Here is a 14,911-nt window from a genome sequence, read left to right as displayed (position 1 = left end):
TACTGCCTAAACTTCATTTGATTGCCGTGGCCATAGCAACGGCTTTCAAATGATGTCCCCTGCTGTTTCTTACAGCAGGGGACCTTTGCTTGACCCCAGGGGGGGTGGCATCGCCACCCCCCATAGGCGATCGATGTGATTGGCTGTTCAAATCTGAACCGCCAACCACATCGTTCGCACTAATTTCGGCAAAAATAATGCCGGAATTAGTGCGATCCTGTGAGATCCAGCTATGAGATGCCGCAGCTGCTGCAGCATATCATAGGTGGACCTCAAACATGTCGCCCCCAGCCCCTGCAGCACTGATTGGAGCGATCGTGCTATGACGCGCAATCGCTCCAATCAGTGTGCAGTGGGGCGGTCTGATCTGGAGGTGGCCGCCCTCCCCAGGCCTGTCCTGGTCTGGGGACCCTCCCCCAACATGTCTGCAGCGTGGTGTGGCTGGTACTTTTGGTACCACGCCACCGCTGCTGCCGCCGCAGACGCCGCCTCTGCTGTCACCGCGCCTGCTCCAATGGTAAGTATTGCGCTTCGGCGATGGCCCCTGCGCGCTCCCGTGAAGGCCCCTGCGCGCTCCCGTGAAGGCCCCTGCCCGTGCCCCCCCCCGATCTGCCCCCCTACGCCCCGATCTGCCCCCCCTACGCCCCGATCTGCCCCCCGGCATCCCGATCTGCTCCCCACGCGCTCTGCCTGCCTCCTCTGTCATCTGCTTCCAAGGTTCCTTCCTTCTGCTTTTGCTTCTCCGCCCCCTCTGCTCTCCCTCTGCCCCCCCCATCTGCCCCCCCTCTCCCCATCCCCCCCCCATCCCCCTCTGCTCCCCCCCGACGTCCTCTTACCTGCCTTCACGGGTCGTCCGAGGTCTTCACTGGCCCGATCACATCTGCCTCCATCGCTGGGTCCTTCTGCTGATCTGTTCAACGTCCTGCCTGCTGCTCCTGTAAAGCTGTCCATCTCACTGCCTTCTTGTTCCTCTGCAGCTCTTCTGGTCAGTGATCCTCCTGGTACTGTGAGTATAACTTTTTTTTTTTTTTTTTTTCTTGTATCCTGTCCATTTTTACACCTCATCCGTCCGTGCGTCCCGCCAAGCGCTGATCAGGGATGCCGATAACGGATCGGCATCCCTGCTCAATTTTTGGCGTGACTTTTTTCCGTATTCACGACGCTTTTTGTATCGCGTCCGTCCGTGCGTCCCGCCGAGCGCTGATCAGGGATGCAGATAACGGATCGGCATCCCTGCTCAATTTTTGGCGTGACTTTTTCCGTATTTGCGACGCTTTTTGTATCGCGTCCGTCCGTGCGTCCCGCCGAGCGCTGATCAGGGATGCCGATAACGGATCGGCATCCCTGCTCAATTTTTGGCGTGACTTTTTCCGTATTTGCGACGCTTTTTGTATCGCGTCCGTCCGTGCGTCCCGCCGAGCGCTGATCAGGGATGCACATAACGGATCTGCATCCCTGCTCAATTTTTGGCGTGACCTTTTTTTTTTTCCGTATCCCCAACGCTTTTTGTATCTCATCCGACCGTGCATCCTGCAGCGGCCGATCATTGTACCGCGTCTGTGTGTTTGAAAAGTTAAATGGCGTTCCTTCTCTTCTGAGCCCCGCCGTGCGCCCAAACAATTACTTTCCACCACATATGAGGTATCTGCGTACTCAGGAGAAATTGCACAATACGTTTTATGGCGCAGTTTTTCCTGAAACCGTTGTAAAAAAAAAAGCTACGTGGTTGATACAAAAATTTTGTGGTTAAAAAAAAATAAATAATTTTCACGGTTCAACGTTATCAACTTCTGTGGAGCCCCAGAGGGTACAAGGGGCTCACCAAACATCTAGATAAATTCCTTGAGGGGTCTAGTTCCGAAATGGGGTAATTTGTGGGGGAGCTCCACTGTTTAGGCACCATAGGGGGTCTCCAAACGTGACATGGCGTCCGCTAATGATTCCAACCAATTTTGCTGTCAAATGGCGCTCCTTCTCTTCTGAGCCCCGCCATGCGCCCAAACAATTACTTTCCACCACATATGAGGTATCGTCGTACTCAGGAGAAATTGCACAATACGTTTTATGGTGCATTTTTCCTGATACCCTTGTGAAAAAAAAGCTATCTGGTTCAAGTAACAGTTTTGTAATGAGAAAAAAAAAATTGTATTCATGGCTCAACATTATCAACTTCTGTGGTGCCCCTTGGGGCTCGCTAAACATCTAGATAAACTCCTTGAGGGGTCTAGTTTCCAAAATGGGGTCACATGTGGGGGAGCTCCACTGTTTAGGCACCATAGGGGTATCCAAAACGTGACATGGCGTCCGCTAATGATTCCAACCAATTTTGCTGTCAAATTGCGCTCCTTCTCTTCTGAGCCCCGCCATGCGCCCAAACAATTACTTTCCACCACATATGAGGTATCTGCGTACTCAGGAAAAAATGCACTATAAATTTTATGGTGAATTTTTTGCTGATACCCATGTGAAAAAAAAAGCTACCTAGTTGAAGCAACAGTTTTGTGGTAAAAAAAAATTTTTTTCTTTTCACGGCTCAACGTTATAAACTTCTGTGAAGCCCCCAGGTGTTCAAAGTGCTCACCAAACATCTAGAAAAAATATTTGAGGGCTCTAGTTTCCAAAATGGGGTCACTTGTGGGGGAGCTCCATTGTTTAGGCACCTCAGGGGGTCTTCAAACCCGACATGGCGTCCGCTAATGAGTGCAGCTAATTTTGCACTCAAAAATTCAAATGGCGCTCCTTGCCTTCCGAGCACTGCCGTGTGTCCAAACATTTGATTTCCACCACATATGAGGTATCTGCGTACTCAGGAGAAAATGCACAATACGTTTTATGGTGCATTTTTTCCTGATAGCCTTGTGGAAAAAAAAGCTACCTAGTTGAAGCAACCGTTTTGTGGTAAAAAAAAAAAAATTTCTTATCACGGCTCAACGTTATAAACTTCTGTGAAGCCCCCAGGTGTTCAAAGTGCTCACCAAACATCTAGAAAAAATATTTGAGGGCTCTAGTTTCCAAAATGGGGTCACTTGTGGGGGAGCTCCATTGTTTAGGCACCTCAGGGGGTCTTCAAACCCGACATGGCGTCCGCTAATGAGTGCAGCTAATTTTGCACTCAAAAATTCAAATGGCGCTCCCTGCCTTCCGAGCACTGCCGTGTGTCCAAACATTTGATTTCCACCACATATGAGGTATCTGCGTACTCAGGAGAAAATGCACAATACGTTTTATGGTGCATTTTTTCCTGATAGCCTTGTGGAAAAAAAAGCTACCTAGTTGAAGCAACCGTTTTGTAGTAAAAAAAAATTTTTTTCTTTTCACGGCTCAACGTTATAAACTTCTGTGAAGCCCCCAGGTGTTCAAAGTGCTCACCAAACATCTAGAAAAAATATTTGAGGGCTCTAGTTTCCAAAATGGGGTCACTTGTGGGGGAGCTCCATTGTTTAGGCACCTCAGGGGGTCTTCAAACCCGACATGGCGTCCGCTAATGAGTGCAGCTAATTTTGCACTCAAAAATTCAAATGGCGCTCCCTGCCTTCCGAGCACTGCCGTGTGTCCAAACATTTGATTTCCACCACATATGAGGTATCTGCGTACTCAGGAGAAAATGCACAATACGTTTTATGGTGCATTTTTTCCTGATAGCCTTGTGGAAAAAAAAGCTACCTAGTTGAAGCAACCGTTTTGTAGTAAAAAAAAATTTTTTTCTTTTCACGGCTCAACGTTATAAACTTCTGTGAAGCCCCCAGGTGTTCAAAGTGCTCACCAAACATCTAGAAAAAATATTTGAGGGCTCTAGTTTCCAAAATGGGGTCACTTGTGGGGGAGCTCCATTGTTTAGGCACCTCAGGGGGTCTTCAAACCCGACATGGCGTCCGCTAATGAGTGCAGCTAATTTTGCGTTCAAAAATTCAAATGGCGCTCCTTGCCTTCCGAGTCCTGCTGTGTGCCCAAACAATTGATTTTTACCACATATGGGGTATCAGCGTACTCAGGAGAAAATGCACAATAAATTGTAGGGTGCACTTTCTCTTTTCTCCCTTGTGAAAATGAAAATTTTATGGCTAAAGTAACATTTTTGTGTTAAAAAGTAAAATTTTCATTTTTTCCTTCCACATTGCTTTGGTTCCTGTGAAGCACCTAAAGGGTTAATAAACTTTTTGGATGTGGTTTTGAGCAGAGTGAGGGGTGCAGTTTTTAGAATGGGGTCACTTTTGGGTATTTTCTGTCACCTCGGCCTCTCAAAGTCACCTCAAATGTGATGTGGTCCCTAAAAAAAATTATTTTCTAAATTTTGTTGGAAAAATGAGAAATCGCTGATGACCTTTGACCCCTTCTAACTTCCTAACGAAAAAAAATTTTGTTTTGAAAATTGCGCTGATGTAAAGTACACAAGTGGGAAATGTTATTTAGTAACTATTTTGTGTGACATATCTCTCAGATTTATGGGCATAAATTTTCAAAGTTTGAAAATTGCGAAATTTTCAAAATTTTTGCAAAATTTCCTAAATTTTCACAAATAAACGCAAAAATTATCGGTTTAAATTTACCACTGACATGAAGTACAATATGTCACGAAAAAACAATCTCGGAATCGCCAGGATCCGTTGAAGCGTTCCAGAGTTATAACCTGTCAAAGTGACACTGGTCAGAATTGCAAAAAATGGCCCGGTCATTAGGGTGTTTTAGTGGCCGGGGTGAAGGGGTTAAAGAAGCAACATGTCAATTGTTTTTGCCATTTGGGCTGCGTTTTGAAAATATTAGAGTCAATGAGAAGTGTTTTACATGCTTTTGGATGCAGAAAACATGCGTTTTTGACAATTTAATTGCCTGCGTTTTTGACATTATATTAAGGGCATGATATGTCCCTTTACACATACACATAGTCCAACAATTAAAATTAAGAAAAACATTAATTTAACGTTATTTTATACATAAATATTAAACATTTATCATTTTATCATGATATTTGTTATCATTTTTTTTCCATTTTTTCATAGTGTTTGAATGTTAAAACTTTATTTAGCAGTGTATTTGTCATCAAAACGCATCTGACTTTAAGCAATGAAAAAACATGTAAATTGCGGTAAAACGCGGCAAAAACGCGGTAAAATGCAATCGTATTTATAGCGTCTTTGTGGTCAAAAGCAACTTTGGCAAATACCATTTCTGCCAAAGGGTGCGTTTAGAACTACAACTACCTCAAAGCAATGTGGGCACATAGCCTTACTGTTTTAAGACCCAGGACAGTAAGTAACAAAAAAATGAAATCTGTTAAAGAATAATAACCACTGAGCTTGTCTCAGAGAAAGGTGCTTGGTAGACTCAAGATACAAGAGATTTTTATGGTCTGTAATAACATGAGCCACCTCTACTGCTGTGTTTGTCATGCCAGAACTGATAGACTTTGTGATGGTCCAACATTTTGACTCAGATTTTTGCCTGGTCATCCACCTCTTGGTTTTTGAATGGATGGATGGACTTCATTTCACATTCTTCCAACTGTAAGGCACTCGCGTGATGCATTTTGGCAATTTTCTTGGTCAAAAGACCACTATCGATGAGCTGGATGATATGGTTTCTCTTTTCTTGGGAAATATTCTTCATGGCTGCACCTCAATTAGAACCAGTGACCTTGTGCTTGGGAATCAACCTAATAACACACTGAGGAATTAGGGAATGTGATAACATGTCGTAATTTGTGGTATACAGGAAGGAAAAGATATTGTCACGGCCCTGACTTGCAGTGCAGTTCCTGTGCCAGTACCTTCTGTTGTATCCTCCTGCATTCAGCTGTCATGTTATTCTTTGCCCTTTGATGGGCCATTCCATGCACTTGGTCATTTGCCAACGGTGGGATGGGCTTAATCATACGCGCCACTTTAGGGTAATTGCTCTGCTTTATCTGGGAGTGTTCGTGCCTGGAGCGGTGCCAGTCGTATTCTCTGGATAGGTTGTGGTAAGCGCCCGGCTCCTGGTTACAGTGATTGATCTTTGTACTCAACCGTGGATTGACCTCTGACTTGTCTCTGCCTGCACCCCCTGACATTTCCGTTCCCGTCTGGCTCCCAACTTTGGCTTCCCTCCTGACTACTCTTTGCCTGTTTCTTGTGTTTGTACGTACTTTCCTGGTTACCTGAACCCCGACTTGTTTAATTACCTCTCTCCTGTCTGTTCCCTGAGTCTCTTTGCGTCCTCTTGATTCTGACCCCAGCCTGCCTGACTTCCCTTAGGCTATATGCCCACGGGACAATGTACCCGCGGATATTTCCGCAGGTTTGTCCGCAGGTTTACCACCACTGCTACCCGGAATCTGCAGTTATCCATTTCTGCGGGATTCGTGCATTTTTGTTGCGGTAAACCTGCAGGACAAGTGTGGAAATACTTGCGGAATTCCCGCTCTGTATCTCCATAGTGAGGAGCTGGAATTCTGCAGGTATTTCCGAATGAATAATTGACATGCAGTTACGTGCAGCTGCGGGACATCCGCAGCATATTTCGCAGCCGCACATACCGCACCATTGATACAGCACTCCCCAAATCCCATAGGATAACATGGGGAGTGTCTGTACTTGTGCAAACCTGTGGATTTATCTGGAAAATCCAGATAAATCCACGGGTTTTCAGTGCCAAAATCTGTGGGTATGTTGTCCCGTGGGCACATAGCCTTAAGGGGGCTTTACATGCAACGATATTGTTAATGTTTTATCGTCTGGGTCACGTTGTTAGTGACGCACATCCGGCGTCATTAACTATATCGCAGCGTGACACTTACCAGCGACCTTAAGCAATTTCAAAAATGGTGAAAATCGTTCACCATGGAGAGGTCATCCCAAAACCAAAAATCGGTAATGGTTGATTATCGATGTGGTTCGTCGCTCCTGCGGCAGCACACATCGCTGTGTGTGACACCGCAGGAGCGAGGAACCTCTCCTTACCTGCCGCCGGCCGCAATGCTGAAGGAAGGAGGTGGGCGGGATGTTTACATCCTGCTCATCTCCGCCCCTCCGCTTTGATTGGCCGGCCGCTTAGTGACGTTGCGGTGACGTCGCTGTGATGCCGAACGTCCCTCCCTCTTGAGGGAGGGATTGTTCGGCAGTCACAGCGACGACGACGACCAGGTAAGTGCGTGTGAAGCAGCCATAGCGATAATGTTCGCTGCGGCAGTGATCACACGAAATCGCACACACGACGGGGGCGGGTGCTTTTGCGTACGATATCGCTAGCAATTGCTAGCAATATCGTAGCGTGTAAAGCCCGCTTTAGTCTCTAGCATCCCTCATCATGATGGACCCGGAGAGGCAGTTTCTTATGTAGATTGATAGCTTATCCACATCACCTTACAAGCTTTGTGTAAAAAAAACTGATGTAGGTCATCTGACCGAAACGTTTTTGATTTGAAAACACAAAATTGCTTGTCTAATAATTTGAAAATAAAAAAAACTTTTTTGTTTCAATAACTTTAAGTGCCGAATTCTTTGGAACATTTTGATACGGGGTTGGACCCTATCCAGGCACCTTATATAATAGCAGGAGTGCCGCACTTCTATATTATGTTTTCATGATTTTATTAGTATTTCTTAAAGCCAGAAAGTTGTCATTTGGAATGACTTTAGTTTTGTGCCATGTCTGTGATCTGCTTTTTTTAAACAAAAGTAAACAACTGAATGAAAATCCTTAAAACCAGGTGAGTTCATAATTTTTGCCAGGGGTTGTATTAGGGGTGGCTAAATCTACAGTTGGGTACATCCTGAGAAAGAAAGAAAACACTGCTGACATCAAGACTGCAAAAAGACCTGGATGCCCATGGAAGACAACAGTGGTGGATGATCGCAGAATAATTACCACGATGAAGAGAAACCCCTTCACAACATCCACCCAAGTGATCAACACTCTCCTGGATGTAGGCATATCAATATCCAAATCTACCATAAAGAGAGGACTGCATGAAAGAAAATACAGAGGGTTCACTGCATGGTGCAAGCCACTCATAACTAAGCCTCAAGAATAAGAAGGCTAGATTGGACTTTGCAAAAAAAAATCTTAAAAAAACAGCACAGTTCTGGAAGAACATTCTTTACACAGATGAAACCAAGATCATCCTCTACCAGAATGATGGAAAGAAAAAGGTTTGGGGAAGGCATGGTACAGATCATGATCCAAGCACACCACATCATCTGTAAAACACGGTGGAGGCAGTGTGATGGCCGGGCATGCATCGCTGCCAGTGGCACAGGGTCCCTAATGTTTATTGATGATGTGACACAGGACAGAAGCACCCGGATGAATTCTGGGGTTTTCAGAGACATACAGTGTGCTCAAATCCAGCCGAATGCAGCCAAACTGGTCGGGGTTCCATAATACAGATGGACAATGACCCAAAACATAAACCCAAAGCCACCCAGGAGTTTACTAAAGCAAAGAAGTGGAATATTCTTGAATGGCCAAGTCAGTTACATGATCTGAACCTAATAGAGCCACATTTCACTTGTCAAAGCCTAAACTTCATACAAACTTCAAATATTTAATTTGTCCAATTACTTTTGAGCCCCTGAAATGAATGGATTGAGTTTACAAAATGCTTTAGTTCTTCACATTTATGCAATCATTATGTTCAACCCACTGAATTACAGCTGAAAGTCTGATCACTGACTGCATCTGAATTGTTTTGTTAAAAATCCATTGTGCTGATGGACAGAGCAAAAATGTGAAAAAGTTGTCTTTGTCCAAATATCTATGGACCAAGCTGTATATGGTAATTCTCATTTAACAGACTTTGGTCTATTAATAGTTTAAGTTAAGGGGAGTTAAGCCTGCTTTACACGAGACGACCGATCGTGTGATTTCACGATCGATCGTACCCGCCCCCGTCGTTTGTGCGTCACGGGCAAATCGCTGCCCGTGTGGCACAAAGTCGTGAAACCCCCGTCACACGTACTTACCTGCTGAGTGACCTCGCTGTGGGCGGCGAACGTCCACTTCCTGAATGGGGAGGGACGTTCGGCGTCACAGCGATGTCACACAGCCGCCGGCCAATAGAAGCAGAGGGGCGGAGATGAGCGGGATGTAAACATCCGCCCATCTCCTTCTTTCTGCATAGCTGGCGGGAGCCGTGGGACGCAGGTAAGCAGAGTTCATCGCTCTCGTGGTGTCACACGGAGCGACGTGTGCTGCCACGGGACCGATGAACAACCAACACAAGTAAAAATACACGATATTATGAAACTAAGCGACGAGTACACGACTCACGATTTGTGAGCGATACTGAGTCGCTCAGAGGTTTCATACGTGACGACGTCGTGTATGATGCCAGATGTGCGTCACGAAAACCGTGACCCCGAAGATGCATCGCACGATCCGTCGTCTCGTGTAAAGCTTCCTTAAGCCTGTAATTGGTACAACTTCATAAAGTGGACATGTTTATATTCTTTATGGTTCATTGCTGAGAAAACATTTTCTAGTTAATTAGAATTCCTTCCTCACCCACTATTTCCTTGGCAGTTAAGTTGGATGAAATCCACAGAATCGGCCATTCTTTGTATCAGATCTTACTGAAGAAACATGCCAAGGCTCGTGTCTGTTGTTTGCAAACTGTCACATTGTATTCATTCAACATAATAAATCTTAAGTGTATTGAAGGTAAACAGTTACACTTAATAGATTGTTGTCTCTAGTGGAGCTGAAGAAAGACGTCTATAGAAGTTTTCCAACTGAGCTCAGCAGTAATTTGAAACTTGTCATGTACATCACACCTACAATCTCTGCATATGCGGCACAGACTTGATGTATGCTCACTTTTTCTTCTCTATAGTAGTAGCCATAAGACACAAAAGCACTTACTTCACGGGCCTAGAAAGTAGTGAAGGTGATGTGGCACTGAAAGCTCAATACACGCTTCTATGATCCCATTATATATTACATGGAGTCTGTCACCCCAAAGTACAAATTAAACTGCTTAAACATTTATATAGTTGGCTAGCCCCAATAGAAATCATATCAGGCATATACATTGAAAGGGGATCTGTCAGCAGGTTTTTGCTATGTAATCAGAGGACAGCATGAGGTAGGGGTTAAAACACAGAATTCAATGATGTGCTACATGTCAAGCCCTTGTGCTGTTGTTTGCTTAACATTATCACTTATGTGACTAGCTGGCTCTCGCAAAGTGGTCCGACTCCACCCCCTCTTGTGATTACCACCAGCTCACTGGCTATAGAAATATACATATAGAGCCCGGTGTGGGCAGAGGAAGCTTATTCAGGCCTGCTACATGCTAAATTTCAAAACTCTAATTGTGTCAAAACCACTGCACACAGTAAACTAAGTGATAAATCCTTGGATTCAGTTTCTCTTTGCCTACATCATGCTGCTCTTGGGTGACATGGCAATAAACTGCTAACAGATTCCCTTTAACATATTTGTTGAAATATCTACTTGTATTTAACATGCAAATGAGTCTTGGTGCACTGTTATGTCCTCCAATTTGCATATGTCATTATTTTTTCATCTTTTACACCTTTACTGGCCAGCCACGCTGTGGAGTAGTTGGATGCATGTGATGGAGCATTGTCCTGCATGAAAATCATGTTTTTCTCGAACGATACCGACTTCTTATTGTACCACTGCTTGAAGAAACTGGCAGTAGGTCTGGTAGTTGAGCTTCACTCCATCCTCAACCTGAAAAGTTCCCACAAGTTCATCTTTGATGATACCAGCCCATACCAGTACCCCACCTCCACCTTGAGTCGGAGTGGAGCTTTCTGCCCTTTACTGATCAGCCTCTGGCCCATCCATTTGGCCTATCAAGAGTCACTCTCATTTCATCAGTCCATAAAACCTTTGAAAAATCAGTCTTAAGATATTTCTTGGCCCAGTCTTGACGTTTTATCTTATGTTTCTTGTTCAAAGGTGGTCATTTTTCAGCTTTCCTTACCTTGGCCATGTCCCTGAGTATGGCACACCTTGTGCTTTTTGATACTCCATTAATGTTGCAGCCCTGAACTATGGCCAAACTGATGGCAAATGGCATCTTTGCAGGTTCACGCTTGATTTTCCTCAATTCATGGGCAGTTATTTTGCACCTTTTTGCCCATCACGCTTCTTGCGACCCTGTTGGCTATTTGCCATTAAACGCTTGATTGTTTGGTGATCACGCTTCAAAAGTTTGACAATTACAAGCCTGCTGCATCCCTCTGCAAGACATCTCACAATTTTAGACTTTTCAGAGCCCGTCAAATCTCTTTTCTGACCCATTTTGCCAAAGGAAAGGAAGTTGCCTAATAATTAAGCACACCTTATATAGGGTGTTGATGTCATTACACCACACCCCTCCTCATTACAGAGATGCACATCACCTGATTTACTTAATTGGTAGTTGGCTCTCAGCCTATACAGCTTGGAGTAGGACAACATGTATAAAAAGTATCATGTGATCAAAATAATTTGCCTAATAATTCTGCACACAGTGTATTTTAGTGCATTTCTAATACATGTTTACATTTATAACCTGTGTGTGATTTCTTAACAGGAAATGAGGAATTACAGAAGAGATAGCAGGAAGCTGAAGACACAGCAGCTTGCACAACCCTTACTCTTGCTGAACAGCCGATGTGTTCTGAAGCCACTTGCAGGTAATTTGCAAGTTCAGCTTTACATACAAGCTTATAGTAGGAAGTTTTATGCCTATATTTTTTTACAATAATTGCTACTTGCTACATTACCTTGAAGATCCTTTAACTGTTTGAGAGTGAAAACTGCTTGCTTACCTCCTAAAGCCTTAAAGGGGTTTTCTCACAAGCTAATTTTTAAGTTCTTTTTAGTCAACAGATCTTTGAATAATAATAAGTTCCATGATTGGGTGTGTTTTAAAAAAAATATTCCTAAGATAATGTTATATATGTGCCCTTACTATGTACTGAATAATGGCAATGTCTGACCGTAAGGGGAAGTGGTCTTATCATACATCTCCTCGGCAGGGGAAGAAGCAAAAGTGAATATACAGACATTACAGCAGGAGATCAAAGATGATTCTTTTTGTGAGGTAAAACATTTCCCTGCCTGTTTTTAAAAAATGGTTTACTTCAAAGAAATAATTATTTTAAATCCTGTGCTGTAATGTCTGTATACTTTGTTATTTTCTCCCTGGTATAGGAGGTGTGGTATGATCATACCATGTTCCTATATGATCAGAAACAACCATTACACAGTATATATAAGATTATCTCAGTACAGGAACATTTTATATAAACACATCTAATTGTTGAACATATTATTATTCCAAGATCTATTGATTAAAATTAACTTTTTCATGGGACAACCCTTTTAAGGCTTAAAGAAGTACTGCCATCAAAGTTTGTATCCTCTTAATATATTGCAATTATGATATTATATAACACTGTGTACTTACAATTGCTCATTTTACCCTTCTACCCAGTTAACCCCTTAACGACCGCGGGCCGTAAAATTACGTCCTAAATGACATAATCTTACTGCCCGCGGTCCTCCGGCGGCAGCATGCCGCGATCGGCACACATCTCAGCTGATTTTCACAGCTGAGATGTGTGCCTGCTAGGCACGAGCAGAATCGTTATCTGCTCGTGCCGATTAACCCCTTATATGGCGCTGTCAATACATGACAGCGCCATTATAAGCGCAATCGCGGTAAAGTTTTACTTACCGCCGAAACCGGAAGTCACGTGACGCGATCACGTGACTCCCGATAGTTTTCATGGTAGTACAGGGTCATGTGATGACTCCTGTACTACACATGAATTGGTTTCACTTTCGCTGTGCCCGGGGCACAGCAAAAGAGAAAGACAGCGTATCTGCTGTTTACAGCCTTCCAGCTGTGATCAGCAGATACTGCAGAGCGATCGGAATGCTGATCGCAATAGCCCCCTAGGGGGACTAGTAAAATAAAAAAAAAAAGTAAAAAAATAAGTTTTAAAAAATTAAAAAAAAAACAAAAAAACCTAAAAGTTCAAATCACCCCCCATTCACCCCATTGAAAATTAAAGGGTTAAAAAAATAAAAAATATACACACATTTGGTATCGCCGCGTTCAGAAACGCCCGATCTATCAAAATATAAAATCATTTAATCTGATCAGTAAACGGCGTAGCGGCAAAAAAATTCCAAACGCCAAAACGACGTTTTTTTGTCGCCACAACTTTTGCGCAAAATGCAATAAGAGGCGATCAAAACGTAGCATCTGCGCAAAAATGGTACCGTTAAAAACGTCAGCTCGAGACGCAAAAAATAAGCCGTCATTGAGCCTAAGATCCCGAAAAATGAGAACGCTACGAGTCACGGAATATGGCGTAAAACGTGCGCCACTTTTTTCGGACAAACTTCCGATTTTTTTTTAACCCCTTATATAAAAGTAAACCTATACATGTTTGGTGTCTACGAACTCGCACTGACCTGAGGCATCACACCCACACATCAGTTTTACCATATAGTGAACACAGTGAATAAAATATCTCAAAAACCATAGTGCTATCGCACTTTTTTTGCAATTTTTCAGCATTTGGAATTTTTTTGCCATTTTCTAGTACACAATATGGTAAAACTGATGGTTTCATTTAAAAGTACAGCTCGTTCCGCAAAAAATGAGCCCTCACATGACCATATTGACTGAAAAATAAAAAAGTTACGTCTCTCAGAAAAAGAATGGCGAAAAAAAAAACGGAAAGCGAAAAATCGGCCGGTCGTGAAAGGGTTAATTCAACCTTTTCCATTAGGTCTATGGCATCACTTGATTAAAAACAGATTACCCGAATCCTTCAAACCTCTACATGGAACATGAAGTTTCCATTTCCTGCATATGTCATCACTGCAGAAACCCCTTGCAGAGCAGCTGGGTCAGGAGATGAAGAGGGGGTGACTCATGCAGGAAAAAGAGACTTCCTGTTTCTTCATAGAAATTAGAAGGATTCAGCTGTCTTTAATCATGTGATGTCATAGACCTAAAGGAAAAGAGATTAATTAACTGAGTATAAGGGCAAAATGAGCAATTGTAAGTACAGAGTATAATACCATATACGAGGGGCTGCTGAAAAGTCTTTAGCTTTACCCAGAAAGAAACGAGATAGGATGATGAAACTTTACATTTATTCCACATACTCTCCACTAATGTCAACACACTTCTTACATCGGTATTCCAAGTTTTGTAAGCCTAACAAAAAGAAGGATTTCAGTTGTGCCGCAAACCAGGCCTCAAAACAGGCATCCGTAGAAGCCATGGCATCAGAAATGGTGTGAAATTTGGTACTCTTGAGTTGTTTGTTCAGGTTTGGAAACAGATGATAGTCAGAGGGAGCTAGATCTGGTGAATAAGGTGGGTGGTCAACTAGCTGGAAGCCCAGCTCTGCCAATTTTGCTGTGGTCACTTGTGCAGTGTGAGAGGAGGCGTTGTCTTGCAGGAACAAGATTCCTTTGGACAGCTTGCTGCGCCTTTTGGCCTTCAGAGCTGCCTTCAATTGAAAGTTCAATGTAATACCTTGCATTGATGGTGGAACCCTTTTGAAGGTAGTCAACTAGCAGCACACCCTCCTTATCCCAGAACACAGACGCCATCACCTTAGTGGCTGATTTTTTGCACTTTGAACTTCTTTTGACAAGGAGAACCACTGTGCCTACACTCTTTTGACTGCTCCTTGTTTTCAGGGTCATACAAATAATCCCAGGTCTCATCCATAGTGACCAGTTGATGCAGGAATCAGTCTGGAAATGTTTCTCTGATCTGTTGTCAGATATTTGGGAATCCACTTTACAGATAGCTTCCTCATGTCCAAATGTTCATGGATAATAACATAAACATATTCACGGGAAATCCCCATGATGTCTGCTATTGCTTTAGCAATTATCCAGTTTGAGGTTGTACACAGCATTAACGATCTCCGGAACAACAACC

At 43.5% G+C, this 14,911-nt stretch overlaps 1 protein-coding gene across 1 annotated transcript in view; it reads left to right on the top strand.

The window, feature by feature from the left end:
- LOC142307535 (uncharacterized) overlaps window positions 1-14,911 on the top strand; it is a 114,881-nt gene that overhangs the window by 4,248 nt on the left and 95,722 nt on the right. Inside the window, exons 2-3 of the mRNA XM_075347032.1 lie at window positions 5,710-5,850; window positions 11,525-11,627. Coding sequence (XP_075203147.1) covers window positions 5,710-5,850; window positions 11,525-11,627 — 244 coding nt within the window. The remainder of the gene's footprint in view (window positions 1-5,709; window positions 5,851-11,524; window positions 11,628-14,911) is intronic.

Source organism: Anomaloglossus baeobatrachus, chromosome 1, assembly GCF_048569485.1.
Source record: "Anomaloglossus baeobatrachus isolate aAnoBae1 chromosome 1, aAnoBae1.hap1, whole genome shotgun sequence".
NCBI lineage: Eukaryota > Metazoa > Chordata > Amphibia > Anura > Aromobatidae > Anomaloglossus > Anomaloglossus baeobatrachus.
Note: the sequence above shows the minus strand (reverse complement) of the source record. Positions and strands in the feature narration are given on the sequence as shown.